This window comes from Rhinoderma darwinii, chromosome 5, assembly GCF_050947455.1.
Source record: "Rhinoderma darwinii isolate aRhiDar2 chromosome 5, aRhiDar2.hap1, whole genome shotgun sequence".
NCBI lineage: Eukaryota > Metazoa > Chordata > Amphibia > Anura > Rhinodermatidae > Rhinoderma > Rhinoderma darwinii.
Window position 1 is genome coordinate 259,252,116 of NC_134691.1, and position 16,757 is coordinate 259,268,872.

Genomic DNA, 16,757 nt, shown 5'->3' on the forward strand with positions numbered 1-16,757 from the left:
CTATCATTTCCAGGAGCACAGCTTAGAGGGAACAATGACTGCAGTATGTTTTTGTTTTACACATAGTGTAAATGATTTACTAAACTATCTGGAAATCTAAAAAGTAACAAACATTTGTTTACAGATTAACAATCCTCTTTTACCCATTTATACTCTCTCAATAGAAAAGAATACATTAACCATAATTAAAGCTTCTGTTCAGTTCTTCTTGTGCTTAGAATGTGGCTTGTCTGTTATGCATCTGTGGTTACATCCAACATCTTGTTCATCCAGAAAGGTTCAGACCTTCTTATACAGTTCAGGAGGAGAGACTAGAGAGCGAACAAGGATAGATTAATAGGATAGAAAGTGAAATGAATCAAATGAGAAGGATAAATGAACTGGACAGTGTATGCATTAAAGATAACACTAAGGTTTAGATGAGAAATGATAGTACCAGAGGATGAGGCACAAATAAAAAATAAGCTGAGTTAATAATGGTGAAAACCTTAATAAGTTTATTTTAACACCAATAAATAATATTTCTATTATTATTATTAATAATATTATTATTATTATTATTATTAATATTATTCTTATTATTATTATTATTATTAATAATAATAATACAAATTTAAATGCAATCCACTGTTCTTATGTATGAATACCCTGGCCAGAACAGTAAAGATATATATATAAAGGCGTTCTCCCATCTTGGACATTTATGGCATATCCACAGGTCCACCTCTGGGACCTGCTCCTATCTCTAGAACGGGACCCCTTAAACCCCGCTGTAGCTTACTGGACTCCACTGCCTCTCAGCCACTTCCTGGTTAGGTGGTCGGGAGTTACGGAAACAGTCGAGTGCTCGCTGAGTTTCCATAACTCCAATGAAAGTGAATGGAAGCTGCGGAAACAGCATAGAACGGCGAGCTGCGCTATTTCCGTAGCTCCCATTCACTTCTATGGGAATTACTGAAACAGCTTAGCTCAGTGAGCTTGGCTGTTTCCGTAACTCTCGACCACCTAACCAGGATGTGGCCAGGAGGCAGCGAGAGCCAAGTACGCGTAGAACAGGGTTTAGGGGGCCTCATTCTAGTGATAGGTGCCGATCCCAAAGATGGGACATGCATCTATCGGACTTTTATGGCATATCCTGTGGATATACCATAAATGTCCAAGATGGGAAAACCCCTTTAAGTAATTTTAACAATTTATTACCAAGGTTTGTAAATAACAATTTATTAAAATATTATTTTCATAAAAAAATGCCTTTGTAATAGACAACCATTGAAAGCTTGTTCATCTTCAGAGCAAGCACAGGGGATCTGAAATTCCTTGCAGTCACCACTAGATAGAGATTACTGCATATGAATTTATAAAGTTGGCTCCCCCTAGTGGCGGCAATAGGCAGCTAGAATTTTACAATTTCATTCTATGTCTTTACAGACACAAACACTATAAAAAAAAATTAATCAGCACAGTACTTTTTAAAATTTAGATAAAATAAAAAACAGTTATTGTTGGAACTCTTCTGTAGCTAAAGGAGAATTTCAATAACAAAATTTTTAACAGGATTTCTTTTAACTATTTTGTGATATTGGTGGCATTGGAAAGTTATCAGCTGTTGTCTGTTAAATTAAACCTATGCACATGCTGCAAAAATAACTCCAATTAAATGTGTGGAATGGATTTTTCAATCACAGAAATTTCTGAAAACGAAAGCATAATTTAGCAGCTTGCCCTACATGACTACATTTGGCCGGCCTGTCATGTAACCTCACATTCACTTCTCAACAACAATGAATGTGATTCGTCAAAGCCCTAACTGAATCTTTAGCTATCAGACTCATGCACAGACATGCAAACTTGGTCTTCATTCACTCCTAAGCATAATTTCCTGAAACACGACTTAACAAGTGTGTAATAAATATTATATCTTTAGTTTGTTCCCAAAGTTAGATTTCAGAAAAAAACAACTGTAGGACAGGGCTTTGCTTGTTTGCTCACATGCTTCTTTATAGCATTCTGTATGAACATACTGTGTACCTCAGTATAGATCAGCATATGCTGTGTATCAATATATATTCCTATATAGACTTGCATGTGTAAACAAACATAGCCCTAACTTTAACCCCATGCTATCGGTGTCTGTATGGAGTGGGCTCAGGATCATATTACAGCTAACACCCTGCTCTATCTCCAGGATTGGAGATAACTCTGATCCCAGATGTTTAACTACTTAGATGCCGCAGACAATAGTGACTGTTTTATATTAGCCATTAGACAAAGGGTGCCCCTCTATCACCACTTCGTCCTGCCCTCCTACAAAGCAATCGCGGGGTGCCGAGGGGTTTTCATGGTCTGCCGTCTTTGTCCTTGTTTTAGTGCTTAGTAGGAGAACATTAAAAAGACAATACACTGCAATAAAAAAGTATTGCAGTGTATTGTACAAGCGATCAAGTGTTCTCATGTTTAAGCCCCTTTGTGGGACTAAAAATAAATGTAAATATAATTGTAATAACATTTTCAGGTTTATATAAAAAAAGCATTAAAAGTTTAAACAAAACCCTTTTTACATTTTTTACATAATATAATTTAAATAATAAAAAAAATAAACATAATTGTTATCACCGCGTCCATAACAATCCAAACTTTTAAAATAAAACATGATTTCTCCTGCACGGTGAACGACCTAAAAGAAAGAAACGGAACATAAAGTGAACAAACGCTCATATGTGCCCCAAAATGGTACTAATGAAGACTACAGCTTGCACCACAAAAAACTATTTTAGTACAACATACAGATGTAGCCATAAATACTTTAACACTTAACGCATTAAATACACAGTCACAAGAAACTTTAACTTGACTTTTTAATGGCTTTGGTTTTGTGATATGACGCTGCAGCAAGTTATCAGAGTCAAGACAAACTTGGCTACATCTGTATGGTACATTAAATGTACAGCTTGTTCTGCAAAAATCAAACCCTCACATGGCTATGTCGATGGAATAATAAAAAAGTTATGGCTCTTGGAAGGTGCGAAGGAAAAAACGTAAATTAAAAAATGGAATCTGGCTTTGTCGCCAAGGGGTTAAATAATCAGCTTTGTCATGAAATAATTTACAGAATTTTAGCGTCCAGTTAATTTAGCTTTATTTGTTTTAATCCACTGACACCTTTAAAAAAAAAAGTCAATCAAGCCAAGAGATCTGGAAACAATGCTTAGTTATCCAACTACCGTATGGGCATGTTTCAGAGGCAAATCTAATAAATTACCCGTGACAAGGTTTCAGAAAAGATGCTGCCATTGCAGTTGCCATACAGTATCTGTGCTAATCTGCTGGAATATATAGGAAGACGTGTGTCAGCACTTTCATGGAATTTAATGGACTAAAGAGAAGAATGAAGTTCTCATTTTATCAGTTCTACAACGGTATCGGCTTGTTTAATACATCTTTTTGTAGAGTTGGAACATGCTCTTAAAGCTTTTCTGCCTAACTAGTAAAACTTCCCCATGCTCATAAATGTTCCTGTTCTCTTTGGCTGCACAGTATTTCCCTCATTAAAGCAACAGGTTGTGCTGCAGTTCTGCTAATTCTGCTGTATTTGGGGACAGGGTTAAAACTATAGCTATTTGGAGACTATTGAGAGCTGTGTTTGGTCACCCAGTCTGCAGGCAGACATCTCCTTGCTCTATCACCTTTCCCTGTCCTCTAAATGGCTTTCAGTTCATTTTACCTGTAACACCGCACAACCATTAACAAGCATTTCGACAACCGCACCGCACAGCTTCCTGACGCGTTTTTTGGCCACATTATGGCTGGGTCAATGCCGCTCCGTGGGGCCTTACCCTTAGAATTCCTATTAATTTCAATGAAAGTTGTGGTCAGACAGGCAACAATTTTAATTATAAGATAAGACATAAAATCTTTATAAATAAGATATCTGCTACAGAATCTACTACTATATATAATTTAATAGTGTCCAGTGAATCACAACTTTCTGAAAAAGTATTGAATCAATAAAAGTGCTCTAATAATATTATAAGTGAAATCCGGAAGAATAAATGATGTTTCTTTCCTTGTGTCATAACCCTTTTGCTGACAGGGATTTTCACATACCACATATGTCTACAAGCGCATATCTTTACAAAATCACCAGAACTAAAGAGACCAAAAAAAATATTTTTAAGCTGGAAGTTTACAAAAAGTAACAACCTATAAAATACAGGGATTAAATACCTTCAAAAGCAAGCCATTTATATTTCCAGAAAGCAGACAATCCGACGATTGCAGTTGTCTTTATGTGATGTCGGCAGCTATGTCTACCTTTATGTAACTTTGTGAGAAACAGGAATAATTAAAAAGTAAAATGCATTAAAACAATTGTGCCTAAAGCTCACATATAAGCAGAGGTTTTACACACAAAAACAATGTAGAAATAATAGATCAAGGTGTGAAAAGTTCATATATGCCACATGTCTACATCAACAAGAGATTGTGCTCTGAATACCACTGAAACAGATGCCATGTAATATTAGGCCATCATCTACAAATGTGTCCTGTCTGTGGCGCTCCTTTCGGCATCTTTCCGATGGTTGATACTTTTCTCGCTATGCACAATAATAGGGAGAAAAGAGTCAATCAGTGGCTGAAACGGGTATTATTGGAGAAGCAGACAGCTGATTTTACGGTAATGTTTTACGGTAATTGTCGGGTACAGACAGCAAAGCTATAAAACGTACAAGCTTTATTGATGTTTGTTTGTGTGCTGGTGTGACATATTTGAAGCCGCGATCTGGGCACTGGTAAAACGCCCCAGTTGTGAAGCCAATAAACGGCCTAATAAGGAGCAGACGGGCGAATAGATGAGCTACTAATCATCTTCTCACTCCTTTTCTGAAAAAAAGCCCCCTCTTATGTAACAATCAGAGAGCAAGTATACTCTTTGATTGATAAAGGGGATAATAAGATGAAGAAAAGTTCATGTTACCCCTCCCTTGTACTCATCTACAGCCATGCAAGGACAGGAGTAGGATCACACATTCTCCTCCGCTCCGTGCATGCTGCCTGCTGCATGGCCTTATATGGGTCTAAGTAAGAGCTGCAAATATATGCAGCTCCCACTTTAACCTGCTCTAACCTAAGCTACTTGTATACTGAAGTCTTGAATCTTAAGTTGTCTATATACTTGGTATTAAATCTGTGGCGCATGTACCTAGGGGGTAAATGCAAATATTCTCAAGCTTCTCTTTTAATAGGTGTGGCACAGTGTATGATCATAGCATTGTGGGTACTTTGATATAATTTTAGTAGGGGTGTATTTGGCTTAGGAACCATAACAAATGCTGATCTGAATGATTTAGGCTGTGTCTACATCTGCATCCGTTAGGAGCCTTCATCGCAGATTCTGTCCAAAATACTGGAAAAAATAGGGCTGCATGCTGCGATATTTTTTTCTGGTTAAACATTGGACACAATGACAGAAACATAACTGATTAGTGTCTGTCGTGCAACGGATACAGTGCTTCATTTTTTTCGTTGTTCTGCAAATGTGAATGAAGCCTTACTCTTTAATTGGCATTATGTATAAACCTATACATTGCTTTTTTACATTTCATAAATGCTGATGTAATTAATTTTGGTGGTAACATGCAGATGATTTTCAATTGGATACTATAATTTGTAGCACAATTGTTTGCATCTTAACCTATTTTTTTTACAGAATTCTTGAATCTTGGTTTGTCTTTATCCTAGATACTTAATCTGTTCTGCATGTACCTGCCATATCTTTAGGGGAAGTCACACTGTCCTCAAGCTGTTCTTTTAATAGTTGTAGCACAGTGTATTATCATAGCCTTGGGGATACACTGTTGTAATTTGAGTAGGGAGTACTTGGCTTTGGAATGTTAAGAAGTACTGATCTGAATGATTTACTCTTTAATGGGCTTTATATAAAAACCTATACATTTCTAACCAACAATTTTTATTTTCATTTTCATAGGGGCTGATGTAATTAACTTTGACGGCAACACTGTACTATCCTATCAGTTCAAGGACAGAAAGATGGCAACCGAAAAAGATGTAATTTCACTAAAATTCAAAAGCTCTGCAAGTGAAGGAGTTCTCTTTCATGGTGAAGGACAACAAGGAGACTATATCACATTAGAGCTGAAGAAATCGAAACTGGTTTTACAATTAAACCTAGGTAAGCATTTTATAACCATTTTAAATATATTAACCCCCTTCCCGACATTTCACGTACAGTTACGTGATGGGAGATGGTCTTTTCCCGCAACTCCACGTAACTGTATGTGAAACAGATGGAGCTGGCTCAGGAGCTGAGCCAGCGACATCACAGCCGGGTGACAGCTGTATGTTACAGCTGGCACCCTGAGGTATCGGGCAGGACCGAAGCTAGCCTCCCATCCGACCGATTAACCCCTCACATGCTGCGTTCAATAGAGATCGCAGCATGTGAGGAGTTTATATGCACCGGCACCCCAGCAACGTGATCGCTGGGTTTCCGGTGGCTGCAAAGGCGATCGGAGGGCTAATACTTACCTCCCGGTCTGTCAGTAACGGAATCCTCCTATGCCCCGTCATCGGCGGGGCCCAGGAGGCTTCCGGTACCATCGGCAAGATGGCGCCGGCTCAGCTTCCGTCTCAGAAGCTGAGCCGGCGTCATCAGCAGTGGGTGTCCGCTGTATGCTACAGCGGACACCCCGATCTATCGGCAGGAACCAGAGCTAGCTCCGATTCCTGCCATTAACCCCTTCAATGCAGCGATTCAATGCAATCGCTGCAACAAAGTGGTTTGTATGAAATCGGCAGCCCTGCCATGCGATGGCAAGGTTGGCGACTGTTACTATGGCAACAGGATGCCTAACAATGGCTTCCTATCTGCCATTACGGAAGCCGATTAGGCGAATAGGTAATGCAATGTATTAGAACATCAAAAAAACAGTTGGACCTTCAAGTCCCCTAGTGGGACTAAAGAAAAGTGTAAAAAAAAGGGTAAAAAAAGTAAAAATAAAAGTTGTAAAAAATAAAATAAAAGTTACAAATAATAACACAAAACACAATCGCCCTTTTTATCTTATCAAGTCATTTATTATTGAAAAAAATAATAAAGCCATACATTTTTGGTATCGCTGCGACTGTAACGACCTTAACTATAAAAATATTATGTTATTTATTCCGCACAGTGAAAGCCGTAAAAAAAACTAAAAAATACTGACATAATTGCTATTTTTTGGTCACTTTGTCTTACAAAAATTGAAATAAGTGATCAAAAATGGTGTCTATAAAAATTATAACTCGTCTCGCTAAAAACAAGCCCTCATACAGCTCCGTCAACGAAAAAATGAAAACCATTATGGCTCTCACAACTTGGCGACAGAAAAAATCCATTCTCTTTACAAAAGTTATTTTATTGTGCAAAAAGTTGTAAAACATAAAAAGTGCTATAAATTAGGTATCACCGGAATCTGACTGACCCGCAGAATAAAGGTAACATGTAATTTATAACGCATGGTGAACGCTGTATAAAAAGAATTAAAATAATATGCCAGAATTGCTGTTTTTTGGTCACCTTGCCTCCCAAAAAAAAAAGAATAACAAGTGATCAAAAAGTCACATGTACCCCAAAATATTACCAATAAAAACTACAGCTCGACCCGCAAAAAAAACAGCCGTCATACCACTACGTCTATGAAAAAATAAAATTAGTTAAGGCTCCAATTAGCCAGGAAATAAAAATATGCAGTTGTGCCGGCCCGAGGGGAATGTTTCTTCTGTTTCAAGTGGCAAATTATCAAGGCCCCTAAAATTAGGGAACCAGGAAGGGGAGGGCCCAAACATATCTGCTGGAAGCGAGGGTGCCCGTATTATACCAGGACAACACTTCCCAGCAAAATTCCTCAAACTGCAAAGATCCCGAGTCTGGACCAAAAGGGGAATAAGTAAAGACCATTTATTAGTGCGACACCGGCCTGTGCAGAAAGGATTGTGTCACAGCGTAACACACATCTATGGATCATTTTATTGTGTTTTTTTATCCCATTATTATACCACCTGACTATGCCCCTTATATACTCCGCCCGGCTTACATGTACCCCCACATTATAAACAGAAACACCAGTAAGACTCCAAAGACTCCAAATGGCGCTACCTCCCTTCTGAACCCTACAGTGTGCCCAAACAGCAGTTTACTTCCACATATATGGCATCGGGCAGAACTCTTTTAACAATTTTTGGGGTGTGTGTATCCAGTGGCACAAGCTGGGCGCCACATATTGGCATATCTATGGAAAAAATCCCATTTTCACTCTGCAACATCAAGTGCACACCAATTTCTGCCAATCACCTGTGGGGTTAATATGCACATTACACCCCTAGGTGAATACCTTGAGGGGTGTAGTTTCCAAAATGGGTTCACTTCTGGGGGGGATCCACTGTTTTGGTCCCACAGGGACTTTGCAAATGCGACATAGCGCCCAGAAACCAATCCAGCAAAATCTGTACTCCAAAAGCCAAATGGCGCTCCTTCCCTTCTGAGCACTACTTTGTACCCAAACAGCAGTTTATAACCACATATATGGTATTGCTGTACACAAGAGAAGTTGCTTTACAAGTGTTGGGGGGCTTTTTTTTTCATTTATTTGTTGAGAAAATGAAACATTTTCAGCTAAAACTATGTCGTATTGAAGAAAAAGGATTTTTTTTATTTTCACTGCCCAATTCTAATAAAATCTATGAAACATCTGTGCGGTCAAAATGCTCAGATGAATACCTCAAGGGGTGTAGTTTCGTGAATCGAGTCACTTTTGGGGAGTTTCCACTGTACTGGTACCTTAGGAGCTTTGCAAATGTGACATGGTGTCAAGAAACCAATCCAGCAAAATCTGTGCTCCAAAAGCCAAATGGCGCTCCTTCTCTTCTGATCCTTGCCGTGTGCCCAAACAGGATTTTATGACCACAAATGGGGTATTGCCATACTACTGAGAAGTTGCTTTACAAATGTTGGGGTTCTTTTATTCCTTTATTTGCTGAGAAAATGAAAAATGTTGAGCTAAAGCTACGTCTTATTGGAATTTTTTTTTATTTTTTTATCTTCACTGTCTAATTTTAATAAAATCTATGAAACCCCTGTGGGTTCAAAATGCTCACTACACCCCTAGATGGATTCTTCAAGGGGTGTAGTTTCCTAAATGGAGTCAGTTTTTTGGTTTGGTCCCTTAGGGGCTTTTCAAATGCGACGTGGTCTCCGCAAACCATTCCTGCTAAATTTGAGCTCCAAAAGCCAAATGGCGCTCTTTCCCTTCTAAGCCCTGCCGTGTGTCCAAACAGCCGTTTATGACCACATGTGGGGTATTGTTTTACTCGGGAGAAATTGCTTTACAAAAGTAGTGGTGCATTTTCTCCTTTTAGTCCTTGTGGAAATTAGAAAAAATTAGCTAAACCTACATTTTCTTTGAAAGAATGTAGATTTTCATTTTCACGGCCTACTTCCAATAATTTCTGCAAAAAACCTGTGGGGTCAAAATGCTCACTATACCCCTAAATAATTTCCTCAAGGGGTATAGTTTCCAAAATGGGGTCATTTTGGGGGATTTCCACTGTTTTGGCGCCGCAAGAGCCTTTCAGACCCGACATGGTGCCTAAAATATTATCTAATAAAAAGGAGGCCCCAAAATCCTCTAGGTGTTCCTTTGTTTCTGAGGCCTGTGCTTCAGTCAATAAGTGCACTAGGGCCACATGTGGGGTATTTCTAAAAACTGCAGAATCTGGGCAATAGATATTGAGTTGTGTTTCTCTGGTAAAACTTTCTGTGTTACAAAAAAAATAGATATAAAATAGAATTTCTGCAAAAAAAAAAAAGAAATTTGAAAATTTCACCGCTACTTTGCCTTAATTCCTGTGAAACATCTAAAGGGTTAAGAAACTTTCTAAATGCTGTTTTGAATACTTTGAGGGGTGATGTTTTTAAAATGGGGTGACTTATCGAGGGTTTCTAATATATAAGGCCCTAAAATCCACATCACAACTGAACTGGTCCCTGTAAAAATAGCCTTTTGAAATTTTCTTGAAAATTTGAGAAATTGCTGCTAAAGTTCTAAGCCTTGTGATGTCATAGAAAAGTAAAAGGATGTTCTAAAAACAATGCCATTTTAAAGTAGACATATGGGTGATGTTAATTAGCAACAATTTTGTGTGGTATTACTATCTGTCTTACAAGCAGATACACCGAAATTTAGAAAAATGCTAATTTTTGCAATTTTTTTGCTACATTTTGGTGTTTTTAACAATGAAATACTTAATGTATCGAGCAAATTTTGCCAGTAACATAAAGTCCAATGTGTCATGAGAAAACAATCTCAGAATCGCTTGGATAGGTAAAAGCATTCCGAAGTTATTACCACATAAAGTGAAACATGTCAGATTTGAAAAAATTGGCTGTGTCCTGAAGGGGTTAAATAGCTTCAAGATTCACTTTGTCTTCTTTCAGCCATTACAGGTATTCAAAGGAAAACTCAAGTAAATATAACAAACAATATCCCATTTTTTGTCAGTTTTTGGGTTAAAATACATTGACTATTATGGCCTATGAATGTGTCATGTAAAAGTAGATAGAATATTAGAGTCCCTCTATGCACGACTCATTTATCAATTATTTTCAACACTTTTCTTCTTAGAAAAGTTTCAGAAAACAATTCCACGTCAGCCAGGTTTAGACTATGGCAGATTCATCAAAATTGTATGCATCATCTTGAGGAATCTGTGGAACACTTCCCCGGGGGGGAGAGAAGAGTGCATTACTCATACAGTATACCAGTATTACTAAACCTCCCCCACTGGATTTGTATAGGTTTCTTAGTTACACATTGTACAGGGTGGGCCATTTATATGGATACACCTAAATAAAATGGGAATGGTTGGTGATATTAACTTCCTGTTTGTGGCACATTAGTATATGGGAGGGGGGAAACTTTTCAAGCTGGGTGTTGACCGTGGCGGCCATTTTGAAGTCGGCCATTTTGTATCCAACTTTAGTTTTTTCAATGGGAAGAGGGTCATGTGACACATCAAACTTATCGAGAGTTTCACAAGAAAAACAATGGTGTGCTTGGTTTTAACGTTACTTTATTCTTTCATGAGTTATTTACAAGTTTCTGACCACTTATAAAATGTGTTCAAAGTGCTGCCCATTGTGTTGGATTGTCAATGCAACCCTCTTCTCCCACTCTTCACACACTGATGATAGCAACACCGCAGAAGAAATGCTAGCACAGGCTTCCAGTATCCGTAGTTTTAGTTGCTGCACATCTCGTATCTTCACAGCATAGACAATTGCCTTCAGATGACCCCAAAGATGAAAGTCTAAGGGGGTCAGATCGGGAGGCATTTCTTCTGCGGTGTTGCTATCAGTGTGTGAAGAGTGGGAGAAGAGGGTTGCATTGACAATCCAACACAATGGGCAGCACTTTGAACACATTTTATAAGTGGTCAGAAACTTGTAAATAACTCATGAAAGAATAAAGTAACGTTAAAACCAAGCACACCATTGTTTTTCTTGTGAAACTCTTGATAAGTTTCATGTGTCACATGACCCTCTTCCCATTGAAAAAACTAAAGTTGGATACAAAATGGCCGACTTCAAAATGGCCGCCATGGTCAACACCCAGCTTGAAAAGTTTCCCCCCTCCCATATACTAATGTGCCACAAACAGGAAGTTAATATCACCAACCATTCCCATTTTATTTAGGTGCATCCATATAAATGGCCCACCCTGTATAATGCTTTCTCTTACCTGAATTTGCAATATTACAGTATGGTCTCTATATATTAGCAGTTTCACTAAGGGCAGTCATCTCTCTGACATATATTTCCCCACACAGCAAATAGACTATGCATTCACATTAAATTTCCCTTTCTATATACATGGGTTGGTGAGAACTGAACTCTACCCTAGGTTAATGATTAATAGTTAAAAATGGGAATTAGAAACAACACATAATGGTAAAAATCTAATAAATAAGGTATTTAAACATTCACTTTCTATGAAATTAAAGCTTAGCATTATTTATATCTAATAGGGATGTCATTTTTTTTATATATGTAATAATATAAATTTAATTAAATCAAGTATACTGCATTGAACAGTGCCGGTAGTAAAATATTTAGAGGTACATCTAGTCTTCTTCCACTCTGATATGGTTTACCTAATGCAGCCTGCATTTCCCATGATGCTTCCTGCTTTGCAGAGGGGACAGAGTCTCATCACTAGGCACTTGTCCTGCTCTGAGTACTAGTGTAGCAAGTGATAGATCAGTGATATAGAACTTCTGTACTCACATTGCAGATTCTCAGTGTATGCTATGGGATGCAGCTTCATACTGCTTTCTTCTGCCTCCTGCTTGGGATAGATCAGTGACATAGAGCCGCTGTCCCCTAACTCACACTGTAGAGTTTCAATGTATCCTATGTGACACAGCTTCAGCCTGTCTCCTTTGCCTCCTGCTTGTGATTTTTCTCAGTCCGTTTTTTCACAGGCAGAGTGGAACATCATTTTATAGAAATATGTTTGAGATTTTGCACACAGCACTCACAAATAGTATAGACCGTATAGACCGTTAGACTGTTAGAGTGAGTCAAGGGAGTTTTTGTTTTTTAACTCTACAGCTAATTATTGTAAGGACTCAACTATTGTATCACTGCTTTTCTGGTTCCTTAGATATGGAAGAAATAATCTTTTCAACAGCATTATATATATATAGGGGGACATACAGAGGAACATGTAGCGTGGGGCTGGACGAGGAAAAGAGGTTTCTCAGAGCTGTCAGGAGGGATTTCATAGGTGATGATGTAGTCCTGTAGCTCTCAGGAAGTTAGCCACATGGGAAGAACTGACCTCCTGTCTACACATGAGAGCAAGGTCTATTTTAGTTTAATTTTTTTTAGTCACCCTACATAACTTGAACAAGTCTTTAGTTTTCTGGATTAATACACTGCTATACTTATGTATTGCAGTCAGGGTCGGTTTCAGCACCCGCTTGGCCACTTGGCCGCCGGGTGCTTTATGCTACCATCATGACTCCTACAAGAGCAGAATCCCCGGCCAGAGTGTTGCCGACACTCTTGCTGCGGATTCCACTCCTAGAGTCCATATATGGACAGTTACATCAGTGGCTCCTCCAAGACCGGATTCCCCGGCCAGAGCGTTGCCGACGCTCTAGCCGGGAATACTGCTCCTGGAACTGTCCCTGACATCACTATCCATATATGGACAGTGACGTCAGGGGATCCTCCAGGAGAGGAATCCCAGGCCAGAGTGTCGGCAACGCTCTGGCTGGGGTTGCACCCCTAGAGGGAGCCAAAATGGCACTTTCTACAGGAGGGCTGTAGTACTATCTACAGGGTGCCCTGTGTGTGGTACTATATATAAGGGGGTGTGTGTGGAACTATCTGCAAGGGGGTGTGTCTGGTACTATCTACAGGGTGTGTGTGGCACTGTCTACAGGGGACTGAGTGGCACTATCTAAGGGGACTGTGTGGCAAAATCTACAGGGACTGTGTGGCACTATCTACAGGGGGAACTGTGGCATTATCTACATGGGGCACTGTGGCATTATCTACAGAGGGTACTGCATATATTGGGGCACAAACTGGGGGGCCTAAATTCTATATGGGGACATAAAGGGGGTCTACCTTTTATTTGGGGGCACAAACTGGTGGCCTAAATTTTATATAGGGGCATAAACAGAGCCTAACTTCTATATGGGGGCACAAACTGCAATTTTCTGCCGTTTTACTTCCATCGTGTGTTCCCCGCAAAGGGGCCCATTAAGTCTGTGTCGCCCAAGTACCCACATAAACCAGGAGCCAGCCCTGATTGCAGTGTATTTTGATTTTTTACTGGCCCTATAAAGCCCTGTTTCTTACGGCCCCCGATCTTCCATTGGCACTGTGAGATTGCATTGTGGGGGGGTGGCGATGTGCTTAAACAGCCTGGGGTTAAACATCTGGGATTCGTGTTATCTTTAATTATGGTAATTAATGCGAGGTGTCAGCTGTAATAAACAGCTGGCACATGTCGGGTATATAGAGCAGGTCAGTCCATGAATTCGCTCCATACAACCCCTGCTGATTATGACATACATTTATGCCAAATGTTGATAAGGGGCTAAGCATTATATGATCCTTTTAATTAATTAATGTGAGTTTTATTGAGTTGTAGTGATTTGCATTGATCAGTATATTTGTTTCCATATTTCCCTTGAAACACAATGATTAAGAACTGACTATTTCATTCGTCCTTGGCAGGCTAGGTTCATATCACATATAGGCATAACATTTGGCACGAAAATTTAAGACGTTCCAAGAAATGTATACCTCATGTAAGCAATTGTATGCCTATAAATATGAATTCCTCTCATTGACTCCCATTAAAAAACATATACTGCACAGTTTTATTTTTTACTTACAGTTATATTGAAAATAGTAAACCATAAATATACCAACCTATACTGACTAAACGTCTTGCTAATCATTGCCTATTGGCACCATAGATGTATAATTTCTGAGAATTTGCTGGCATGTGCGCCGAAAGTAGATGCAAAACATGATGTGAACCTAGCCTTAGTTACAATGGTCGCATTTTACTCATCACAATCCTTCCTATATTACAGCACAGATCCAAAGACCATCATAATTTATTTCAATTGCGCTGATTTGGCTTTTTAAAATCTGTAAAATGTTTTAAAACTTATTCCCTGGTATTTTTGGTATTCACTGTCATTGTCAACTGTGTCAATGAGCTCTTTTCTACTCTAGTGCATTGAAAGTATCCTTATTTAAGCTTAGAAATAAAATCATGAGCTGGAATCTGACAAAAGGTTCATTTCTATTTGACATGTCAACTTCAATTTTCCATTTCATTTTCCACCTTTCTATTCTTATAATAAAAAGACAAGTGACATATCATTTCCTTGACATTTGTGACAATATGGTCATTAAATTCTATTTACCTGTGCAGTAAAGAAATTAGATTTTGGTAATCCCATTGTGGAAATGTGCGAAAAAAATTATCCACAATAAAACCCGGGTCACATTGACATATCTCTATTTGTTCTAGTTATTTTTTTAGTTAAATAAAAAAATTTGTAGACAAAGAATGTTCAGAGAATTTTTTCCATTCTATTATTTGAGAAATATTTTAACATATACAGTATGGTTCATAAATAAATAATATTTTTTCTTAACATCAATCAATTTTCATGAGAAATCTATTTTAAAAATGTATCGCCTAATACTTTCTAATTGTTCTTTAAAGCGGTGATCCGGGAAGTGAAATTTTTTTCTTAGGGGCTGCAAATGAAATAAATAAAACAAAAAAGCAGTACTTACCTATCCGCCAATCCATCGCTGTCGCTCTGGTAGTTGTTTACATGAACATAGCATATAACCGCTGCAGCCATTCAGAGGGCTCAGCGGAGCTCTCTGGAGACGAATCGTATAGATAACCCCTTTAAACAATAATTAGAAACTATAATGCAATACAATTTATTATTTCTCAAATAATAAAACAGAAAAATATTTTTCACCTTTATCCACATAAAAACATAATTAACTAAAAAAATAAATAAAACAAATAGAGATTTTTTTTTTTTAGTGTTCATTACACTTCACAGGTGCCTCTATATACAACACTTTTTGTAAAAATCAATGTAATGCTTGTGGTCCATACAGATATAAAGGAACAGAGATCAGTGAAACATCAGTACAGGAGTGGGGAACAGTATGATAGTTAGGGATACAATGTTGAGTTGCAGTAGTAATTGTTCTCTGTTAGTGGATATTCTATCTGATGCAGTGTAGGAAATTTATTACATCTCTGGCACAGAAAAGTCATAATTTGCGTGATTTTTGCATTTTTACGCTGTCCCTGCCTCCTTTTTTTCCTTTAAAAAACAGTAAGTAGGGCTTAGCGGGAGGGCATGACTGCCAGATAAATTCCCCATAAATTATGCCAGAAACTAAAAGTACTCCATCTCATGGTTGGCGTAGATTTCTCTTTCTAGTGCAGGGACAGCCAGAGAGACACCTAATTTATTGTAAGGAATATGTCATCTAAATTTTTTTCCCTATTTAAACCAGATGGTGAAATGTTTTTCAAATCTGTTTTTATTTTTAGATGCAGACTTTTTTTTAATTCTATTTTCTTTTCATGATTATGGGGGCAGCCATCTTGCCTGATCTGCTGTTAACAGCATTTAGAGATATGCTTAACAGCAGACACATGGACCATAGAAACCTCTAAACAGGAGGGGACCCGTTGTCTTCTATGGGAGACTTTTCTAGGCATGCTCTGCGACCTGTGCAGTGGTCATTGTGCAGGAAAGGATAGGAGGAATGTGGTAGCCATCATCTATTGTCAATGGTGGATCCTGTGTTATCTATTTAGGGGTGTTACCTGCCATTGTAATCCTTCCTGTTACGATAATGAGGAGAAGTGATTAGTACAGAACAAGTGTTAGTCCATTGTGAGCCTCAGTGGCCAGAGTGAAAACTTCAAGATTTTAGGATTATTTTTTTAACATAGATAATGACATTGTAAATTTGAAAAAAATCAACAAAAATTCTTAAAAAATGGTGTTAAACATAAAAACTTAAATTAAACAATAGGTTATTTACTGATGGCACATTTCCTTTAAGAAGTTTGGCGTGCACCTCTTGAAAATAATTAGGTGCATATTACTCCTTTGCTCTTAAA

The 16,757-nt window shown here is 38.2% G+C and overlaps 1 protein-coding gene across 1 annotated transcript in view; it reads left to right on the forward strand.

Annotated features, from left to right (window-relative positions):
* The window catches only part of CNTNAP2 (contactin associated protein 2), a 1,694,842-nt gene that overhangs the window by 848,979 nt on the left and 829,106 nt on the right, over positions 1–16,757 (forward strand). The window contains exon 5 of the mRNA XM_075827067.1: positions 5,987–6,190. Coding sequence (XP_075683182.1) covers positions 5,987–6,190 — 204 coding nt within the window. The remainder of the gene's footprint in view (positions 1–5,986; positions 6,191–16,757) is intronic.